Source organism: Lissotriton helveticus, chromosome 5_1 (genome assembly GCF_964261635.1).
Source record: "Lissotriton helveticus chromosome 5_1, aLisHel1.1, whole genome shotgun sequence".
Taxonomy (NCBI): Eukaryota; Metazoa; Chordata; class Amphibia; order Caudata; family Salamandridae; genus Lissotriton; species Lissotriton helveticus.
In genome coordinates this window covers 962616388-962633629 of record NC_136065.1, presented here as the reverse complement: position 1 = coordinate 962633629, position 17242 = coordinate 962616388, and the positions used below count along the sequence as shown (strand labels likewise).

Here is a 17242-nt window from a genome sequence, read left to right as displayed (position 1 = left end):
GGCTCGGATGTGTTTCCAGCGCTCCGTGTTGGAACCACTTTCCTTCGGCGTGCAATCCTCACCAACTTACAAAAATAAGTTTCAAATGCTTTTCCAGTCAACGCTATTCTTCAACACCGAATACTTCGATTCCGGTCGTCGTCGACGGCCTTCGGGCCTAACTAGGCCTCAACTCCAGCTCATGGAAAGGACGCCATTCAAGAGGTGTCCTCAATGTGGGTCGAATTTTCCCCACACTGACCTTCATGAAGTGTGTAATCTCTGCCTCTCCCCGGAGAATGAGGCCAAAGACTGTTCTGCTTGTGCCTCTTTCCGCTCCAAAAAGACTATCCGGGACCGAAGAGCGAGGAGAACAACAGCTCGATCTTCGACTTCCATTCCGGACGACATCTTTGAAGAAGGCGTCAATGTCCCAGAACAACACCACGTCGACAGCGGTTCCGAACCAGAAGACTCGGAAGTCGAGGACATCACTCCAGCGCAGTGGGTCGTAAGTAAGACCGTCGACCCTGAACCCTACCCTGCCTCGATACACCCAAAGAAGGCCTCGGTCACACCCTCGCCCTCGGGTGCACACCGACACACTGCTTCTACTGCCCCACCTTCGGGCCCGGCTAAAATTTTAAAACTTAAAATCACCTCACTTTCACTCATTGTATTAGCACCTCACTTGCTGGACGCTCTCTGTATTTCCTTCTAACTCTGATTACAAGGGGGAGGAAACAGTCACAGTCAGGAAGCCTGTGCTCGTCCCTCACTCCTGCCCGCCCCGGTCCGACGCGGTAGCCAATACCGTTGCGCGGAGGGCGGGTCAGGGAGAGCCAGGCACTCCCTGTGGGGGCACTTCCTGAGCGCTTAGCGCTCTAGTGGATGGTTTTAGCAGGCCTATTTAGCCATCGCCCCCCGCAAGCGCGCAGCGATCGCGCGCAGCGGCGCCAAAGCAACGCCGAAGACCAGCCAAAGAGCTGCCCGTCTGCGCCCGTCCGCGACAGGACGAGGCATAGAGGCAATGGGCCCAATTTCAGGTACCAATAAAATGATATATTCCGCCCAACGCCTCCTAGATTTAAAACCGGTTGCCGATTGCTGTGCTCGAGTACCTTGGAAAAATCTAGAAGGCAGCTTTTCATGCTTAGAATGTCGCTTCCAATCATCTGCTGTAAGGACGTGTATAAATGAAAACGCTCCTAAGACTGAACCCCCCGAGGGACTAAAATGCTTTCTTTTAAATGTTCGATCACTTCCAAAACATCAGTGTCAGGTATGGGATCTTATTCATACCATACAGCCTGACATCTGCTTTTTAACCGAAACATGGATGAAACCTCATACTGTCACGGCAATTACATTAAGGGTTCCATCAGGCTATAAGATCCTACACTTTGACCGTATTACCAAAACCTTTGGTGGGCTAGCAATCATATACAGAGACAGATTTAAAATAACAATCTTGGAACAAAGGTTCAGTCCACAACTGGAAATAATGGTTTTTAAGATTAAACCGGCCGGTCACGCCTCCTGGAAAGGTGCTCTAGCTTACCGTCCACCAGGATCCAATCCGGATTTTGCCCTCTCTCTTTTGGAGCTATTAGCCCCACATTTTAAGTCCAAGGATGATGTTATCCTCCTCGGGGATTTTAATGTACACATGGACAATCCTACACATCCTGAAACCCTCTCATTAATTGCCGACTTATCCAGCCTGGGTTTGATAGCAATAAATAGCGGCGCCACCCATATAGGAGGTCACACCCTAGACTCACTATTTTCCAATTGCACCAAAATAAGATGCTCACCTGCAATAGAAATTCAATGGTCCGATCACTTCCTGATTGAGTTTTTATTGATGGGCCCGATTAAACTTTTGAAAAAAATGCCACTCCCACCAATTTGGCACCGACAATGGCACCAAATAACGGTAGATAAGATGCGGGAAAGCTGGACACAGCCTATGTTCACAGATAATGACTCAGTAGACACTGCATTAGGCAGATTTAATAACTCATTGAAATCAGCCATTGATGTTCTGGCTCCACTAAAGCTTCACAAGCAATACCCCCCCCAATAAGCAAGAAAACTGGTATACACAAGATCTTAGATTGGAGAAACAGAAATGCAGGCGATTAGAAAAAGCATGGAGGAAATCAAAAACTGAGGAGAAAAGGAAAAACTTGCAAGAGGCCCAGTCAACCTACTATAAAAACATAAAATTAGCCAGGAAAAACAGCCTTACTCTACAATTAGCAGAGGCGGGTAACTGTCCAAGGGAGCTGTTTAAAATACTGCAGAGCTTTGTTAAACCTACAGCCTGGGAGAGCCCCGACGAATTCTCCCAAACACTCTGTGATGAGATTTCGGGGTTCTTTGAGGAAAAAATTAACCTTATCTATGATAAAATAACTACCTCAAAAACAGCAAGATCAATGATCTCCCTCCCAAACTGCCCATCCAAACTAAACAATAACTCACTGTTGACCTTCCCACAAATTGGTGATCTAGATCTTCCCCCTCTTATCAGCCACCTAAAATCAGGCTCCCCCAATGACCTCCTTCCAGCAAAAATGATTGCCCCTCTGAGCGCCCTCTTAGGACCTTCCATTCAGTCAGTAATAAACATCTCTTTGACAAAAGGACAAGTCCCAATGGAGTGGAAGACAGCGGTGGTGAACCCTATAAGGAAAAAAGCGGCATCTCCATGGACAGATCTTTCCAACTTACGGCCCATCTCCCTCCTGCCATACATCGGTAAGATGACCGAGAAGCACGTGAATATTCACCTATCAAATTATATCGAGGCAACGGAGGGCCTGGACCATTCACAATCTGGATTCAGGCCCAACCACAGCACCGAATCAGCCCTCCTAGCAGTGACCAATAACATCAGGATGACACTTGATGGAGGAGGATCGATGATTCTGGTGCTGTTGGATTTATCCGCTGCCTTTGATACGGTGTCACATGAAGTGCTTCTCGGTCGTCTGAGGGATGTTGGATTAGGGGGCGTAGCACTGTCCTGGATGGAGAGTTTGCTCTCCGGCCGCTCTCAAGAAGTCAGGTTGGGCTCTCATAAATCCATCTCTAGAGAGCTCACCAGGGGAGTGCCACAGGGCTCATGCCTAAGCCCCACATTATTTAATGTGTATGTGGCCCCCCTGGCTGACTTAGTGAGATCCTTTGGGTTCACCCCGGTATCTTATGCCGATGACACCCAACTTCTGTTCCCTTTCAAAACCTTCACACCTGCTCTAATTAAATCATTTGCAGACGGAATGAGGGCAGTGTCAGAGTGGATGGCCAAAAATTGCCTACAGTGCAACTTAGGCAAAACGGAAGTTTTGTTATTTGGGGAAGCAGTGACACTGTGGTCCCCCGAATGGTGGCCCCTGGAACTTGGACCAGTTCCTAACCCCAAACAGACCGTGAAGAATTGGGAGTGCTATTAGATCAAGCCCATACATTTAAAGATCATGTAAACCAAGTTGCCGGTACCTGTTTTAGGACCATTGGGCTGCTGAGAAGGGTGTTTCCATATCTACCTGACAGACATAGGAAGACCTTGGTCCTGGCATTAGTCTCTAGTAGACTGGACTATTGCAATGGCCTTCTTCAATCAACTAATGAAGAACAGCTTAATAAACTGCAAATAGTCCAGAATACTGCGGCAAGGTTAGTCCTAAATGTTCCACCTAGGACCCCCTCCCGCCCTCTACTAGCTAAATTACACTGGCTCCCAGTGCGGCAACGCATCAAGTTTAAAATCCTATGTGTCATCCACAAATGCCTGCTAGGTACTGGTCCAAAGTATCTAACAAAAATCTTCTCGCCTTATATTCCAGGGCGTTCCCTACGATCCAGCAACCTCCAGTTATTACAGGTTCCCAGAATTAAAAAATCTAGGCAGGGAGGCCGTGCCTTAGCCTACACTGGACCAGTTCTCTGGAATTCCCTGCCCCAGTCATTAAAACAAATCACTCATCACCTGACCTTCCGTAAAACCCTTAAAACCCATCTTTTCATAAACAGTTAAATGCCATTCTAAACTCAATTTATCACTTTGAATTCAGATCAGCATAAAGTGTGTTCTCATCATCAGCAAAAGCGCGGAGATACCCCTTCGGGAGTTTATTCAGGCGCTCTACAAGAACATAAAATATATAAATAAATAAATTAAGCCTTCAGGTGACTCGGGCTCGATTCGCCTGAAGGCTTCACACGGTGCCGGCGCCCATTTACCGGCACTGAAAAAGACCACGGCACCGGCTACGCCTACATCCAAACCATCGGCGCCAAAACATACCACTACTGCTTCGGCACCGAAACCCAGGTCGGAACCAAGCAAACCCGCTTCGGATTCCCAAAAACCACCAGAACCGAAAAAACCATCAGATCCAACAACCATACCGGAACCGAAAAAATCCTCGGAACCGAAAAAAGCTTCGGAACCGAAAAAGACTCCTGCTTCCCCGGTAAAATACATTGTCAAGAAACCAAAACAAGCCGCTTCAGTGCCGAAACCTTCCTCCGCACCAAAAGATCGACCTCCTGCAAAGGATTTACCTTATCCAGACCCTGCTCAAAAGACTCTAGCTAAAGATCCAATCACTGGACAGTTAATTTTGGCTTCAAAAAAGCGACCACTGGATACACCAGCTCCAGCTCCGCATTCAAAGAAGAAGGACATGGCTACCTCTCCCTTAAGACTGCCTTCCCCTTCTCTTTCACCTGTACCATCACCACATCCTCCCATACCACAGCATTCCCCAGCATCCTCTATCATACCAGATGATGACAACAGGGATGATAGCTCTGATGATATGGGGAGTAATATATCTGATCCAGCCACTCCTACAGGATCACCTGACCCGTGGGATGATTATACCACCCCAGATGTCCCAAATGTCCCTCAGGATAACGTATACCCCTCAAGGCCTTCCTCACCAGAAGACACTATAGGGTTTAATGAATTGATCCACAGGGCTGCACAATATTATGGGGTAGACATACATACAGACCCTGTAGAAGAAGACTTCCTAATGGATACCTTTGATAATGCACAAAGGTCTTCATCCATTTTACCAATGCTTAAATGAGTGATTAAGCATGCTCCTGAAGTCTTCAAAGACCCAGTCAGAACTCGGGTCATTAACCCTCGTATAGAGAAAAAATATATACCTGCCCCCTCAGACCCAGCATATATTAAAGGTCCAGTACCACTAGACTCACTTGTAGTTTAAAATGCACGCAAGAGAGCAAACCCACAAACATCGGGTGATGCTCCACCACCAGATAAGGAGTCTAAGCTACTTGACGCATCAGGGAAAAGAACAGCGTCTCAAGCAGCAAACATGTGGCGTATTGCCAATACACAGGCATTATTAGCCAGATATGACAGGGCACATTATGATGAGTTAGAGTCATTAATGAGGCACCTCCCTGACAGGTACAAGGATAGAGCAAACAAGCTTATCCAAGAGGGAAAAAACATCACAAACACCTCTATTCGGTGTGCACTCGATGCAGCAGATACTGCCTCTAGGGCAGTTAACACCAGCGTTTTACTATGCAGACACGCCTGGCTACGTTTATCAGGGTTCAAACCTGAGGTACAAAGTGCCATCCTTAATCAACCCTTTGATGAGCAACACCTATTTGGACCTAACATAGATGTATCACTTGAAAAAATGAAAAAGGATACAGACACCGCCAAATCTATGGGAGCCCTGCAGTCGCAGGCTCCCAGACGTTCATTCCGTCGTTCATCCTATAGAGGTGCCACCAGGGGATACTCGTCAGACACAGCTTCTACCTCATACAAAGCCCCTACACAGTCCACTTACAGCAAAGGCTACCAAAGGGGTGGTTACAGGGGTAACAACAACAAAGGCAGAGGTATAAATAACAACTCCCACTCTGCCTCTACCCCTGCCCAATGACTCCCTTCCTTTGCCCCGTCCCATTCCACTCCTGTCGGGGGAAGACTTTAACAATACCTGCCAGCCTGGGAAAACATCACATCAGACAGGTGGGTGCTCCAAATAATTCAATCAGGTTAATGTCTGGAGCTAACATCTACCCCCGAAACATGCCACCCAAGCAGCGTCCAATGTCACAAGAACATTTAACATTGCTCAGACAGGAGGTAATATCCCTCATGCAGAAAAATGCAATAGAAATAGTTCCAGAGCATCAGAAAAACAAAGGAGTATACTCCCTATATTTCCTAATACCAAAGAAGGACGGATCTCTAAGACCCATCCTAGACCTCAGACCTCTAAACATTTACATACAGTCTGATCATTTTCATATGGTCACACTCCAAAAAGTCCTTCCACTTCTAGTACTAGACAACTTCCTTGTCACTCTAGATCTCAAGGACGCCTACTTCCATATTCCCATCAACACAGCGCACAGAAAATATCTCAGATTTGTGCGAGACGGGGAGCACTACCAGTTCAAAGTGCTCCCATTCGGAGTAACAACAGCGCCAAGGGTGTTTACCAAATGCCTAGCAGTAGTAGCAGCACACTTAAGACGACAACATATTCATGCCTTCCCATATCTAGACGACTGACTCATAAAATCCAGCACATACAGCCAGTGTGTGCAACACACTCAAGCTACTATTCAACTGCTTCACGGCTTGTGATTCACAGTAAATCACACCAAATCGCATCTACAACCCTCGGACATACAACAATATCTCGGCGCTACAATAAACACCTAACTAACACTAGCTTATCCCTCTCCAGCCAGGATAACAAGTGTACAAACTCTCCTAACAAAATTCAAACCGCAACACTCGCTACCAGCTCAAGTGTTCATGCAGCTCATAGGAATGATGGCATCGTGCATATTTGTAGTACCTCACGCAAGACTGCAAATGCGTCCTCTTCAAGAGTGCCTAGCGCGCCAATGGAACCAGGCTCAAGGTCAATTAACAGACCTAGTGTTGGTAGACGGTCGGACTTATCGTTCTCTGCAATGGTGGAACACCAAAAACCTTTCCAAGGGGCGACCGTTTCTAGAGCCAGTTCCTCAAATAGTCATGACAGCGGACGCATCGCTCGCCTACTGGGGAGCTCACCTACTGCATCACACCATGCAAGGCAGGTGGACACCGCAACAGAAGCTACTGCACATCAACCACTTAAAGTTGCTAGCTCTGTTTCTAGCCCTAAAAGCTTTTCAAACTCAAGTGTCAGGCAAAGCTGTCTTAGTCCACACAGACAATATGACAGCTATGTACTACATAAACAAACAAGGGGGGACACACTCTCTGCAGCTCTCTCAGTTAGCACAGCAGATATGGAGATGGGCTATACCACTAAACATCTTCCTCTTAGCCCAACACGTCCCAGGAGTACAAAACACTATGGCAGATCTGCTAAGTCGACAAACACAGCAGATCCGTGAGTGGGAACTTCATCCACAAGTTCTTCATTTGTTCTTTCAAATGTGAGGACAACCTCAAATAGACCTCTTTGCCACCCACCAAAACGCAAAATGCCCAAACTTTGCCGCCAGATACCCACACCCATTGTCCAAAGGCAATGCGATATGGATGAACTGGTCAGAACTATTTGCGTACGCTTTTCCTCCTCTGCCACTACTTCCGTTAGTGGTACGCAAACTACAGCAACATTCCCTGACGCTCATCCTAGTCGCTCCAACTTGGGCCAGACAACCGTGGTACACCACGCTGTTACAATTGTCTGTAGTACCACACCAAAAACTAAGCCTATCTCCACGCCTATTAACACAGAACCGTGGAGAGATCAGACACCCGGACCCAGCTCAGCTCAACCTAGCGATCTGGCGTCTGAGGTCATAGAGTTTGGCTACCTCAACCTTCCCCCAGAATGTATGAACATTATCAAAGAAGCTAGACACCGTACTACTAGAGCATGTTATGCTGCTAAGTGGAAACGGTTTGTCATATACTACCAAAACAACCAAATTAATCCTTTGGACGTGTCTATCCAACACATCATAGGATATCACAAGTGTAACATAGTCTATACATCTATCAGGCTACACCTCGCTGCCATTGCGGCATACTTACAAAATAGACAACATCTATCTCTTTTTAGAGTACCAACTATTAAAGCTTTCATGGAAGGACTCAAAAGAATAATTCCTCCCAGAACGCCACCTGCACCAGTGTGGAACTTAAACGTAGTTCTCACAAGATTAATGGGACCTCCCTTTGAACCATTACATAAATGTGATTTGCAATTCCTAACCTGGAAAGTAGCTTTCCTAGTAGCCATTACTTCTCTCAGAAGGGTTAGCGAACTACAAGCATTTACCATTCAAGAACCTTTTCTGCAAATGCATCATAACAAAGTGGTTCTTCGTACTAATCCTAAATTCCTTCCTAAAGTCATTTCACCATTCCATCTAAATCAATCTGTTGAGCTGCCCGTATTTTTCTCGCAGCCTCAGACAGTCGCAGAAAGAGCTCTACACACCTTAGATGTCAAGAGAGCATTACTGTACTATATTGAAAGGACACAAGCTTTTCGTAAAACAAAACAACTTTTTGTGTCTTTCTCACCGCCACATAAAGGCAATCCCATATCAAAATCAGGGATCGCAAGGTGGATTGTTACATGCATACAAATATGTTATCACAAAGCCAAATGTACATTAACAATTCCTCCAAAAGCCCATTCTACACGGAAAATAGGGGCTTCAATGGCATTCTTAGGGAACATTCCCCTAGATGATATATGCAAAGCAGCTACATAATCTACACCGCACACATTCACAAAGCATTACTGTGTAGATGTTCAAACTAAACAACAAGCCACTGTGGGCCAGGCTGTACTAAAAACTCTGTTTCAAACAACTGCAACATATACTGGTGGTCACCGATAGATGTGGGTACTGCTATATAATCTATGCACAGTGTGTAATCTGCAGCTCATATGCCACGAACGGTAAATAAATAACTGAACCATCCCAAATATTCTGCAATAAGGTAGCGGACTTTTTTCAGGCTAAGGTTAGAAATATTTTTGATAATTTTACTAAAATAACGACTACTGACTCTGCCACCCCGGAGATTCCCCCTTTGTCACCAAAACCAAACTTTGAGTTTTTTTCTCCAGCACTGTCTATGGTGGAGCTCATGAACACTGTTAAATCAGGATCATCACTGGACCCATGTCCTCCATTTATCCTTAAATCAGTATCCAACCTAATAGCCCCAGTACTAACCAACATCTGTAACACCATATTTCAGACAGGTGTTTATCCTCCAATCTGGAAAAAGGCAACTGTAATACCTCTTTTAAAAAAACCTACATTAAATCCATTAGAGCCCAAAAACTATCGTCCTATTGCCTCACTCCCATATCCTTCAAAAATAATTGAAAAGGTAATGAACCAACAGCTGTCGACCTTCATTGATCAGAACGATCTACTTGACAACACGCAGTTTGGTTTTAGGAAGGGCCATGGGACGGAGACTGCTCTGATAAAAGCTGCAGAGGAGGTTAGGATAATCATGGACAGGGGTGGCGCAGCGATCCTGATACTCCTGGATCTGTCTGCGGCCTTCCACACGGTCGATCATACCATCTTGATCGACCGTGTCGCCGCCATTGGCATCCAGGGTAGGGCTAGAGCAAACGCTGGCATCTTTCCTGGCCAAGAGAGTACAGTCCGTGAAGATGGGGTGTTATTGTTCTCCTGACTTCACTCTCCCTTGTGGTGTTCCCCAGGGCTCCTCGCTAAGTCCGACACTTTTTAACATCTATGTGTCGGACTTGGCGAGGGTAATTAAGTCATTCGGTATAGGTCTAACATCGTATGCCGATGACACACAACTGGTCCTGGGGATACACAAACATGGAGAAGCAGTGGCAGCGAACTTTCAGGAGGGCATGAAGGCCATCAGTACATGGATGAATCGGAATTGCTTAAAGCTAAATTCCGACAAGACGGAGGTGATGGTTTTTGGTGAACTAACCCCGTCTTGGTCTCCGGTCTGGTGGCCTTCGGAACTGGGATGTCCTCCACTACCAGTAGCCAAGGTGAAAAACCTGGGCGTGCTTTTCGACAATAAGCTTACGTTCCTCAGCCATGCCAATGCTGTGGTTTCAGCTTCTTTCTTCACCTTAAGAATGGTGAAGAAACTGCTCCCATTTCTTCCCCCAACTGCAGGTAAAACCCTAATGTCCTCCTTGGTACTATCTAAGGTGGACTACTGCAATGGTCTATTGCTTAACGCACAGGAGCAAGTTTTGAGCAAATTACAGCTTGTCCAAAATGCTGCTGCAAGGATTCTTATGGGTATACCTAAGTACTCATCCATTTCTCCCATAATCCGCGAGCTTCACTGGCTACCAATAAGAAGCCGGATAAAGTTTAAGGCCATGTGTATTATTCACAAGGCCTTGAACAACAATGGACCTGAATTCTTTAAAAAAGCAATTAAAGTGTATAAACCCAGTCGAACACTACGTTCATCTTCAGCTCAACAGCTTAAAATTCCATGTACAAAAAAGGTAACATGGGGAGATAAACGTTTTGTAGTGGCTGCCTCAAAATTATGGAATCAGGTCCCCTCCCATATCAAACATCACTCTTCACTACTACTATTTCGAAAACATCTTAAGACTTGGCTTTTTAATCAGTAAGTTGTCAGTGGAACCCCCGCAATCTGCGAACTCTAGCGCCGAGACACCGGAAGGTATTTGTGCGCTTTATAAATTTTAAAAATAAATAAATAAATAAAATAAATAAATAAATGCTACTTACCAGTATGCATCTGCTCTTGGCATGTAGAGCTGAAGAGTTACACATGCCCACCCGCCTCCCCGGCTACCTTTATCTGTTCCAGTATTATCTTAATTAGATACAAATCACATGGACATCACTACCTCTTGTACAGCTCCATCACTTCCCTAATGGCGAAAAACAATCTGGGGATGGAGCCGATGCCCATGCGCAGTATCATTCAAAGGAGGAGTCACCTATCCCTTGACTTCCAAAGACTTTTCTACAACAAAACAAACTGCAAACATCCGGGCCCAACACTAGGTGGCCATCTATGCACAGTGTGTAACTCTGCAGCTCTACATGCCAAGAACAGATGCATACTGGTAAGTAGCATTTTCCATTTGTTTTAACTGGAAGTTGGGAGGGAAATCAGTAGAAGTAGTAAAGGTGTACACTTACTTAGGGAGAGTATTTGCAGAGATGCTCGAAAATAATTCTCATCACTTGGAATTTAAGGCTACAGCCCACTTAAGTGCATTAAAGAGTTTTTATTCTTCCTCTGGAAAGAGACATTTGTATCTGCTCCTGGAAATATACTGTGTTAAAATCCCTACCAACCTGACGTGCATTAGAATACGTACCAATAAACACATGGCATATTATGAATAAGAATGAAGGGAAATTACTTTGAAAAATAACCACTACATGTCAGACCACTCCGGTTCAGGCTCTTCGTTTAGAATTGTTGTTGACTAGTGCCTATACAAATGCTTTGGCCGATGTAATCAGATGGGCACATAATATGTCACATGCTGAAAAAGATACTTTGGGATCTCTCCTAAAGCACGAAACCCTTAAGGTTGGGTCGAGTACTTACACTTTTAATGAAAATCTTGCAGTTGCTACACTGCACTTCAGTTGCGCTACATCACTTTCACAGTTTTGGTCATGCGCACATTTAAAGCTATTTTTAAAAAATACGACACCGCGCCTAAGCTTTGACCTAGACTTTGCTCACTGTTCTCAGTTATCCAACTGCAGGTCCTATACAGTTTCTCGAGTATAAGACCTATCAGCAATATTTGAGATTTACACTAGAACACAGCGTTCAACACTGTATCGTCATGCTTCATTTAGGGATACTGCTTTTAGACACCTGTACTAAATATTGGAACAAAACAAGCGGCAAGGTGGGATTATGCAAGCTATGTAGAGGAGGAGAACAAGATTTAGCCCTAGTGCTTATATTTGCCCAAGTAAGCAGAAGCTCGACTTCGTTTTTTAAACCCATCTGATTTAGATATAATCTATTTATTGTTAATGATCTGATTGCCTTAATCAATTTTCCCCCCAAATGAATTTGTTGGTTACAATTTGTATAGATTTTTAAAATCTTTTTTATCACTGTTTGAAAATAATTAGTATTTACTGTTATTTAAGATTCACAACAATGTATTCTCTGCATCTATTCAACTTGTTGACCTCTGTAGAGGTCTAAATCAATTAATAAAAACTTGATTAGGCTTGTCTTGTGACCATATAAATTATTGATATCTGGACCATCAAAGGTTTTCATTCTAAAGAGAAGGTACTTTTAAATCACCTCTGGCTGGATCTTTAATCCAGTGTTTTAACTTGTCCAGTGGTGGTTGGGATTTAACTGAGCTTTCTTTCCTCCTTCATTCACGGTTGGACATTGGACAAATCTCGGTCTTGAAAAAATCTACCTCCAATTCACCTTCCTTCATTTTCTTGACAGTTTTATAAGATAAAATGAATTGGTAAAATGGGTGATGCTTATTAGGTTTCAGAGATGAGATCCACTCTTCTGTTTGTACTCATACCTTGTTGGCTATTCTATACAAAAATGTGTGATTCTCAAAACTTTTCTGACTTGGGTCATTCAGAGGCTGCTGCCTACAGCAGCTCATCCAACACCCTTTACCAGTGATGCCATTTGAACACGTCCACAGTCTTTTTGTGAAATCCTGGTCAGAACAGAACTTCAATTATTTTTTTCATCAAGGTTTGAAATGTTTTAATCTGTCAATAAGTAATGATCACCATAGCACCCCTTACTTTAATGAAACTAGGGACTTTAGAGTTCCCAGAAAGGTTTGCCTAAAGAATATTATTACTGTGGTACAACATTCACGAAGACCAACCTCAGCCTTGATATAATACTCAGTATGGCCCCTTCTGTACCCCAGTCACCTTGAAACCCACTGTGGAGGAGTTGACACCACACCTTACATATGCAGTTGCAATACAACATGCATTTATATCATAAGAACATGTGAAATAAATATGTTATGCATCTACTGCTATGTGGATTTTGCAATGTTTGAAAGGGCTGTTGTTAAGGTCTTGTTTGCACAGAACCTGATGTGGATGCAATGCCATGCAGTTCCTGCAGTTAACTGTACTGTGATAGTGCCATGCATTGCTTTGGAGGTGTCGCTGGTTTTCTAACAGCCACTAAACAAATTAGCACTCAATCTTCTCAACAGTTTTCTAGTCTCACATTGCTCCTCTACAAGTAGGAACAGTAGCAACATGAAGATGACACTTGTTACCCTCAGTATGGCACTTGATACTGCATGTTCATGATTCAGCAGGTACCATGTACCTTAGTTTCATAGTAAAGTCTTCCTTGGCTCGCTTTCCTTTTATGGAGCTCAGACAGAAAATGCAAGTGAGTCGGTTTCTAGTCTAGCAAATGACTATCCAGGTATTTGATCGTGCTCCCTAATGAAACAAAGTCCTCCTGCTCAAAAGGAATTCAGCATAAGCAAACATTAGCCAAATTGACTTACAGGTAAGTTCCTTAATTAGTCTCCAAGCTCCCCCACTATTCACTAACTTTCTCCTTCTCGAACAAAAGCCTTTATCACTTTGCACTGCAGAGTGCATCTACATAACCGTTTTCTGTTCCCTTTCTAAGTGTCAACGCTTACATTTTCTTACATGACTTAAGCATTTTATATTCCAATTAAGCACTCTGTCTTTTACTAAGGATTCGGTTTTCCAATAAGCCTTTCTCCGAATCAACCCACAGATGTGTTTCTTCTAAATTGTCATTCCCTGGCTGTGTAGTGAGAGAAACAGATCAAATCGTATGAAACAACTTTAAATGAGGTAAATTAAGGCCACCCTAACTGTTAACATTCAATGGGAAAATACAATTAACCATTGATAACATATCTTTTCTTTTTTTAGGTTGTGTTGCAAATAGAAAAGAAGCTGTTTGAATATTTTAATCAGGAAGTTTTTAGAGATAATAATGGAACCGCGGTAAGTACACATCAAAATACATATTTTTCTAATGCTTGTGATGAACCTTTAGAATATAATGACCCATGTGTGGTAAACATTTATTTAGTTATTCTTTTCTTGAAAATGTCCCTCACACCTGTGTGATCAAGCAATTATTTAACATAAATGCAATAAGTGCCTAATAATTCTGCTTACCAGAGGTCTTTTTCCAGTGTTGGTATTTTCGTAGAAAGATCTTCATCAGATTTGGCTGTGTGGTATAAAAATATAAAATGCTGCATAGGAAAAGTCTGTGATCGCTTTGAAACACATACCTTGTTTAATGAACAGGGTATTTATTTATTCTTTCAAAAAGATTGTTATGTTGTAGACATAAATTCCACAACATTGAAACTTTCATGAAAAAATGTAATATGATTAAATTTCATAGGTTATTGGGATACTTGGAGAATGCAAAGCAGAATACAGTCTGACAGGTTAGACCCCTTGTGAGAAAATGGGTTGAGTGGGGTATTAGCCCTGCTGAAGCAACAGCCACAATCCCTGTCAGTGTGAACCACAAAAGTCACTAAATTAACCTGCAGGTAACCCTCTGGTAGCCTGACAGGAAGCGGTCAGGCTTCACTTAGAGGCAATGTGTGAAGCATTTATGCAAAAGAGACACAAATGATGGACGGAATGTAGAACAAACCAAACTTTCACCCCAAGTCAAGAGATATGGGTTAATTCCTTTTTTCTTCTGCTCACCATGCCACCCGAGTTTAGACCCAGCAATACACAAATTAGGCTTGACCATGCTCCTCATGGGAGCAGTCTAGCCGAGCTGCTAAGCCAAGTCCTCTCTGGACCAGAAACTAGCACCCTGGGACCGGTTTTGGGGTATCCCAAGTCATCATTCAGGCTAGCTTGAATCTAGTGATACAGTGAGCATTGGACCCACATCTGGACATACTCGGCGCACTTAGGGCGAGAAAGCAAAAGACACACAAATGATGGACAGAATGTGGAACAAATTAAGCATTCACCCCCAGTCAAGAGATCTGGGTTAAATCCATTGTACTTTTGCTCACCATGCCACCCAAGTGTAGACCCAGGCATATGCAAATCACTCTTGAACCCCGTCCTCATGGGAAGAGTCCAGCTCAAACTGCCAAGCCAGGTCCTCCCTGGACCAGAAACAAGCATCCTAACACCGGTTTTGGGGAATCACCCCTCATCACCCAGGCTAGCTTGAATCCAGTGGCACAGTGAGCCCGAAACCCACATCTGAGCATACCTGCCACACTTAAGGCGAAAAAGCAAACGACACACAAATGATGGACGGAATATGAAATGGTGGATTTAGGCCCATGTCTCTGTACTAGGGGTGAGTGTTTGACATTGTTCAGTATTCCGTTCATCAATTGTTCATTTTTGCATTTGTCATCCAGAGTAGGACTGAGTGTTAACGCTGCATTTTAGTTTTTGGCCTGTTTCCGGAGGGTATCGTAGGGGTCAGGTGTGCTACCAGTGATATAACCATAGTTTGTTGTATATAAGTCATTCCAGGGATATCCCTTAGATTTGTAATAACACCCCTCATCAGCCAGCCTAGCTTGAATCCAGTGGCATGGTGCGGCACCCACAACTTGGCATACCAGTCCTACTCTGGATGACATGGTAGGGATCAGGTGTGCTCACAGTGATATAACCATAGTTTGTTGTATATAAGTCATTCCAGGGATATCCATTAGACTTGTAAGGTCATATAGTACCCTGTTCCCTGGAACACAAGGGGTCTTCTCTCTTACCTTAACCTGATGAGGGGTGTTACCCTGAAACTGGTCCCAGGATGCTTGTTTCCGGTCCATGGAGTACCAGGCCTGGCAGTTCGGGCAAACTGTTCCCATGGGGAGCATGGTCAAGACTTATTTGCATATGGCTGGGTTTAAACTAGAATGGCATGGTGGAAATAAAAACTATGGATTTATGCTCCGATCTGTATACTGGGGTAAATGTTTGGCTTTGTTCAGCATTATGTTCATCAATTGTTCTTTTTGCTTTGTCACCCAAGTAGGACCGGTATGCGCAGACATGTGTCACGTGCTCACCATGCCACTGGATTCAAGCTAGTCTGGCTGGTGAGGGGTGATACCCCGAAACCGGTCCCAGGAAGCTTGTTTCCGGTCCAGGGAGGACCTGGCTTAGCAGTTCGGGCTGGACCGTTCCCATGCCGAGCAGGGTCAAGACCATTTATGGCTGGGTTTAAACTGGAATGGCATGGTGGGCAAACAAATGGATTAGGCCCATGTTTCTGTACTGGGATGAATGCATGACATTGTTCAGCATTCTGTTTATCAATTGTTTATTTTGTAAAGTATTTATGCAGCACATAAACAGTAATAAAATAACAATGCAACACAAGAAGAATCCCACACAAATTAAGAACAATATGGTAAAAGTTCATAAATTACTTGACACCAATACAACAAAAATCCAATCAGTACAACCAGAGTTCTGAATTTTTAAAGATTAAGCTAAAAACTTGTACCTAAAAGATCAAGGTTCCAATCACAGACACCTACTATCGTGGGACCGGGTCAAATTAAAAAAATATGACCTACCTTGATGGAGTGCGGGTCGGATATAAGAAGTGGATTGGGCCTGGTCGATGCTTACCTTTGGACTTTGAAGGAATCCCAGCAAAAATCATGAGAGAAGGTAAAGTTTAGCGGGGCAAGGCTGCAGGCATTGTCCGAGGAGGAGGCATCATCATCGGGGAGCCGCTGGATTAAGTTGCAGTGAAGATTTCCACATTCTGATTTAGTCTTTCTTTTGCAAGTTGAAATCCTCCAGTTGGAGGAAGCTGCCAGATGTAGCTGATGAGAACTCCACGAGACCGGATACCCCTTATCTGAAGGACTTCTGAACAGGATTTGCTTCTGCGCAGAAGAACTGAGTGAGAGCTGCCACAAAGTTGGGCCGGCTGGCGAAGGTTCCTTGAGCAGAAGTACAAGCAGGTTGGTCCGGTCTCCTCTCGGTTTTCAGAGCAGTTTTTAGCCAACTGTCCCAAGTTTGGGATTTTGGCTATCTGGGCACCTTTAGCACTACTCCATAATGACCATGACTAGGGAGGCAACACTTGGAGGGTTGGGACTCACCCAGGATGGGTCCAGGTGTGGATTCAAGATGGTTGTTGTCTTTTTTGGCTCTTGGGCTCTAATCTGGAGACCAGCGCCTACTAGCCCTTGGTGTCACT

General features: G+C 44.1%; 1 protein-coding gene across 2 annotated transcripts in view; it reads left to right on the top strand.

Moving 5' to 3' along the window:
• Positions 1–17242, top strand: part of INPP5A (inositol polyphosphate-5-phosphatase A) — a 1643294-nt gene that overhangs the window by 1332286 nt on the left and 293766 nt on the right. For both annotated transcript variants that reach the window (XM_078643463.1, XM_078643462.1), the window contains exon 11: positions 13948–14022. In XM_078643463.1, coding sequence (XP_078499589.1) covers positions 13948–14022 — 75 coding nt within the window. The remainder of the gene's footprint in view (positions 1–13947; positions 14023–17242) is intronic.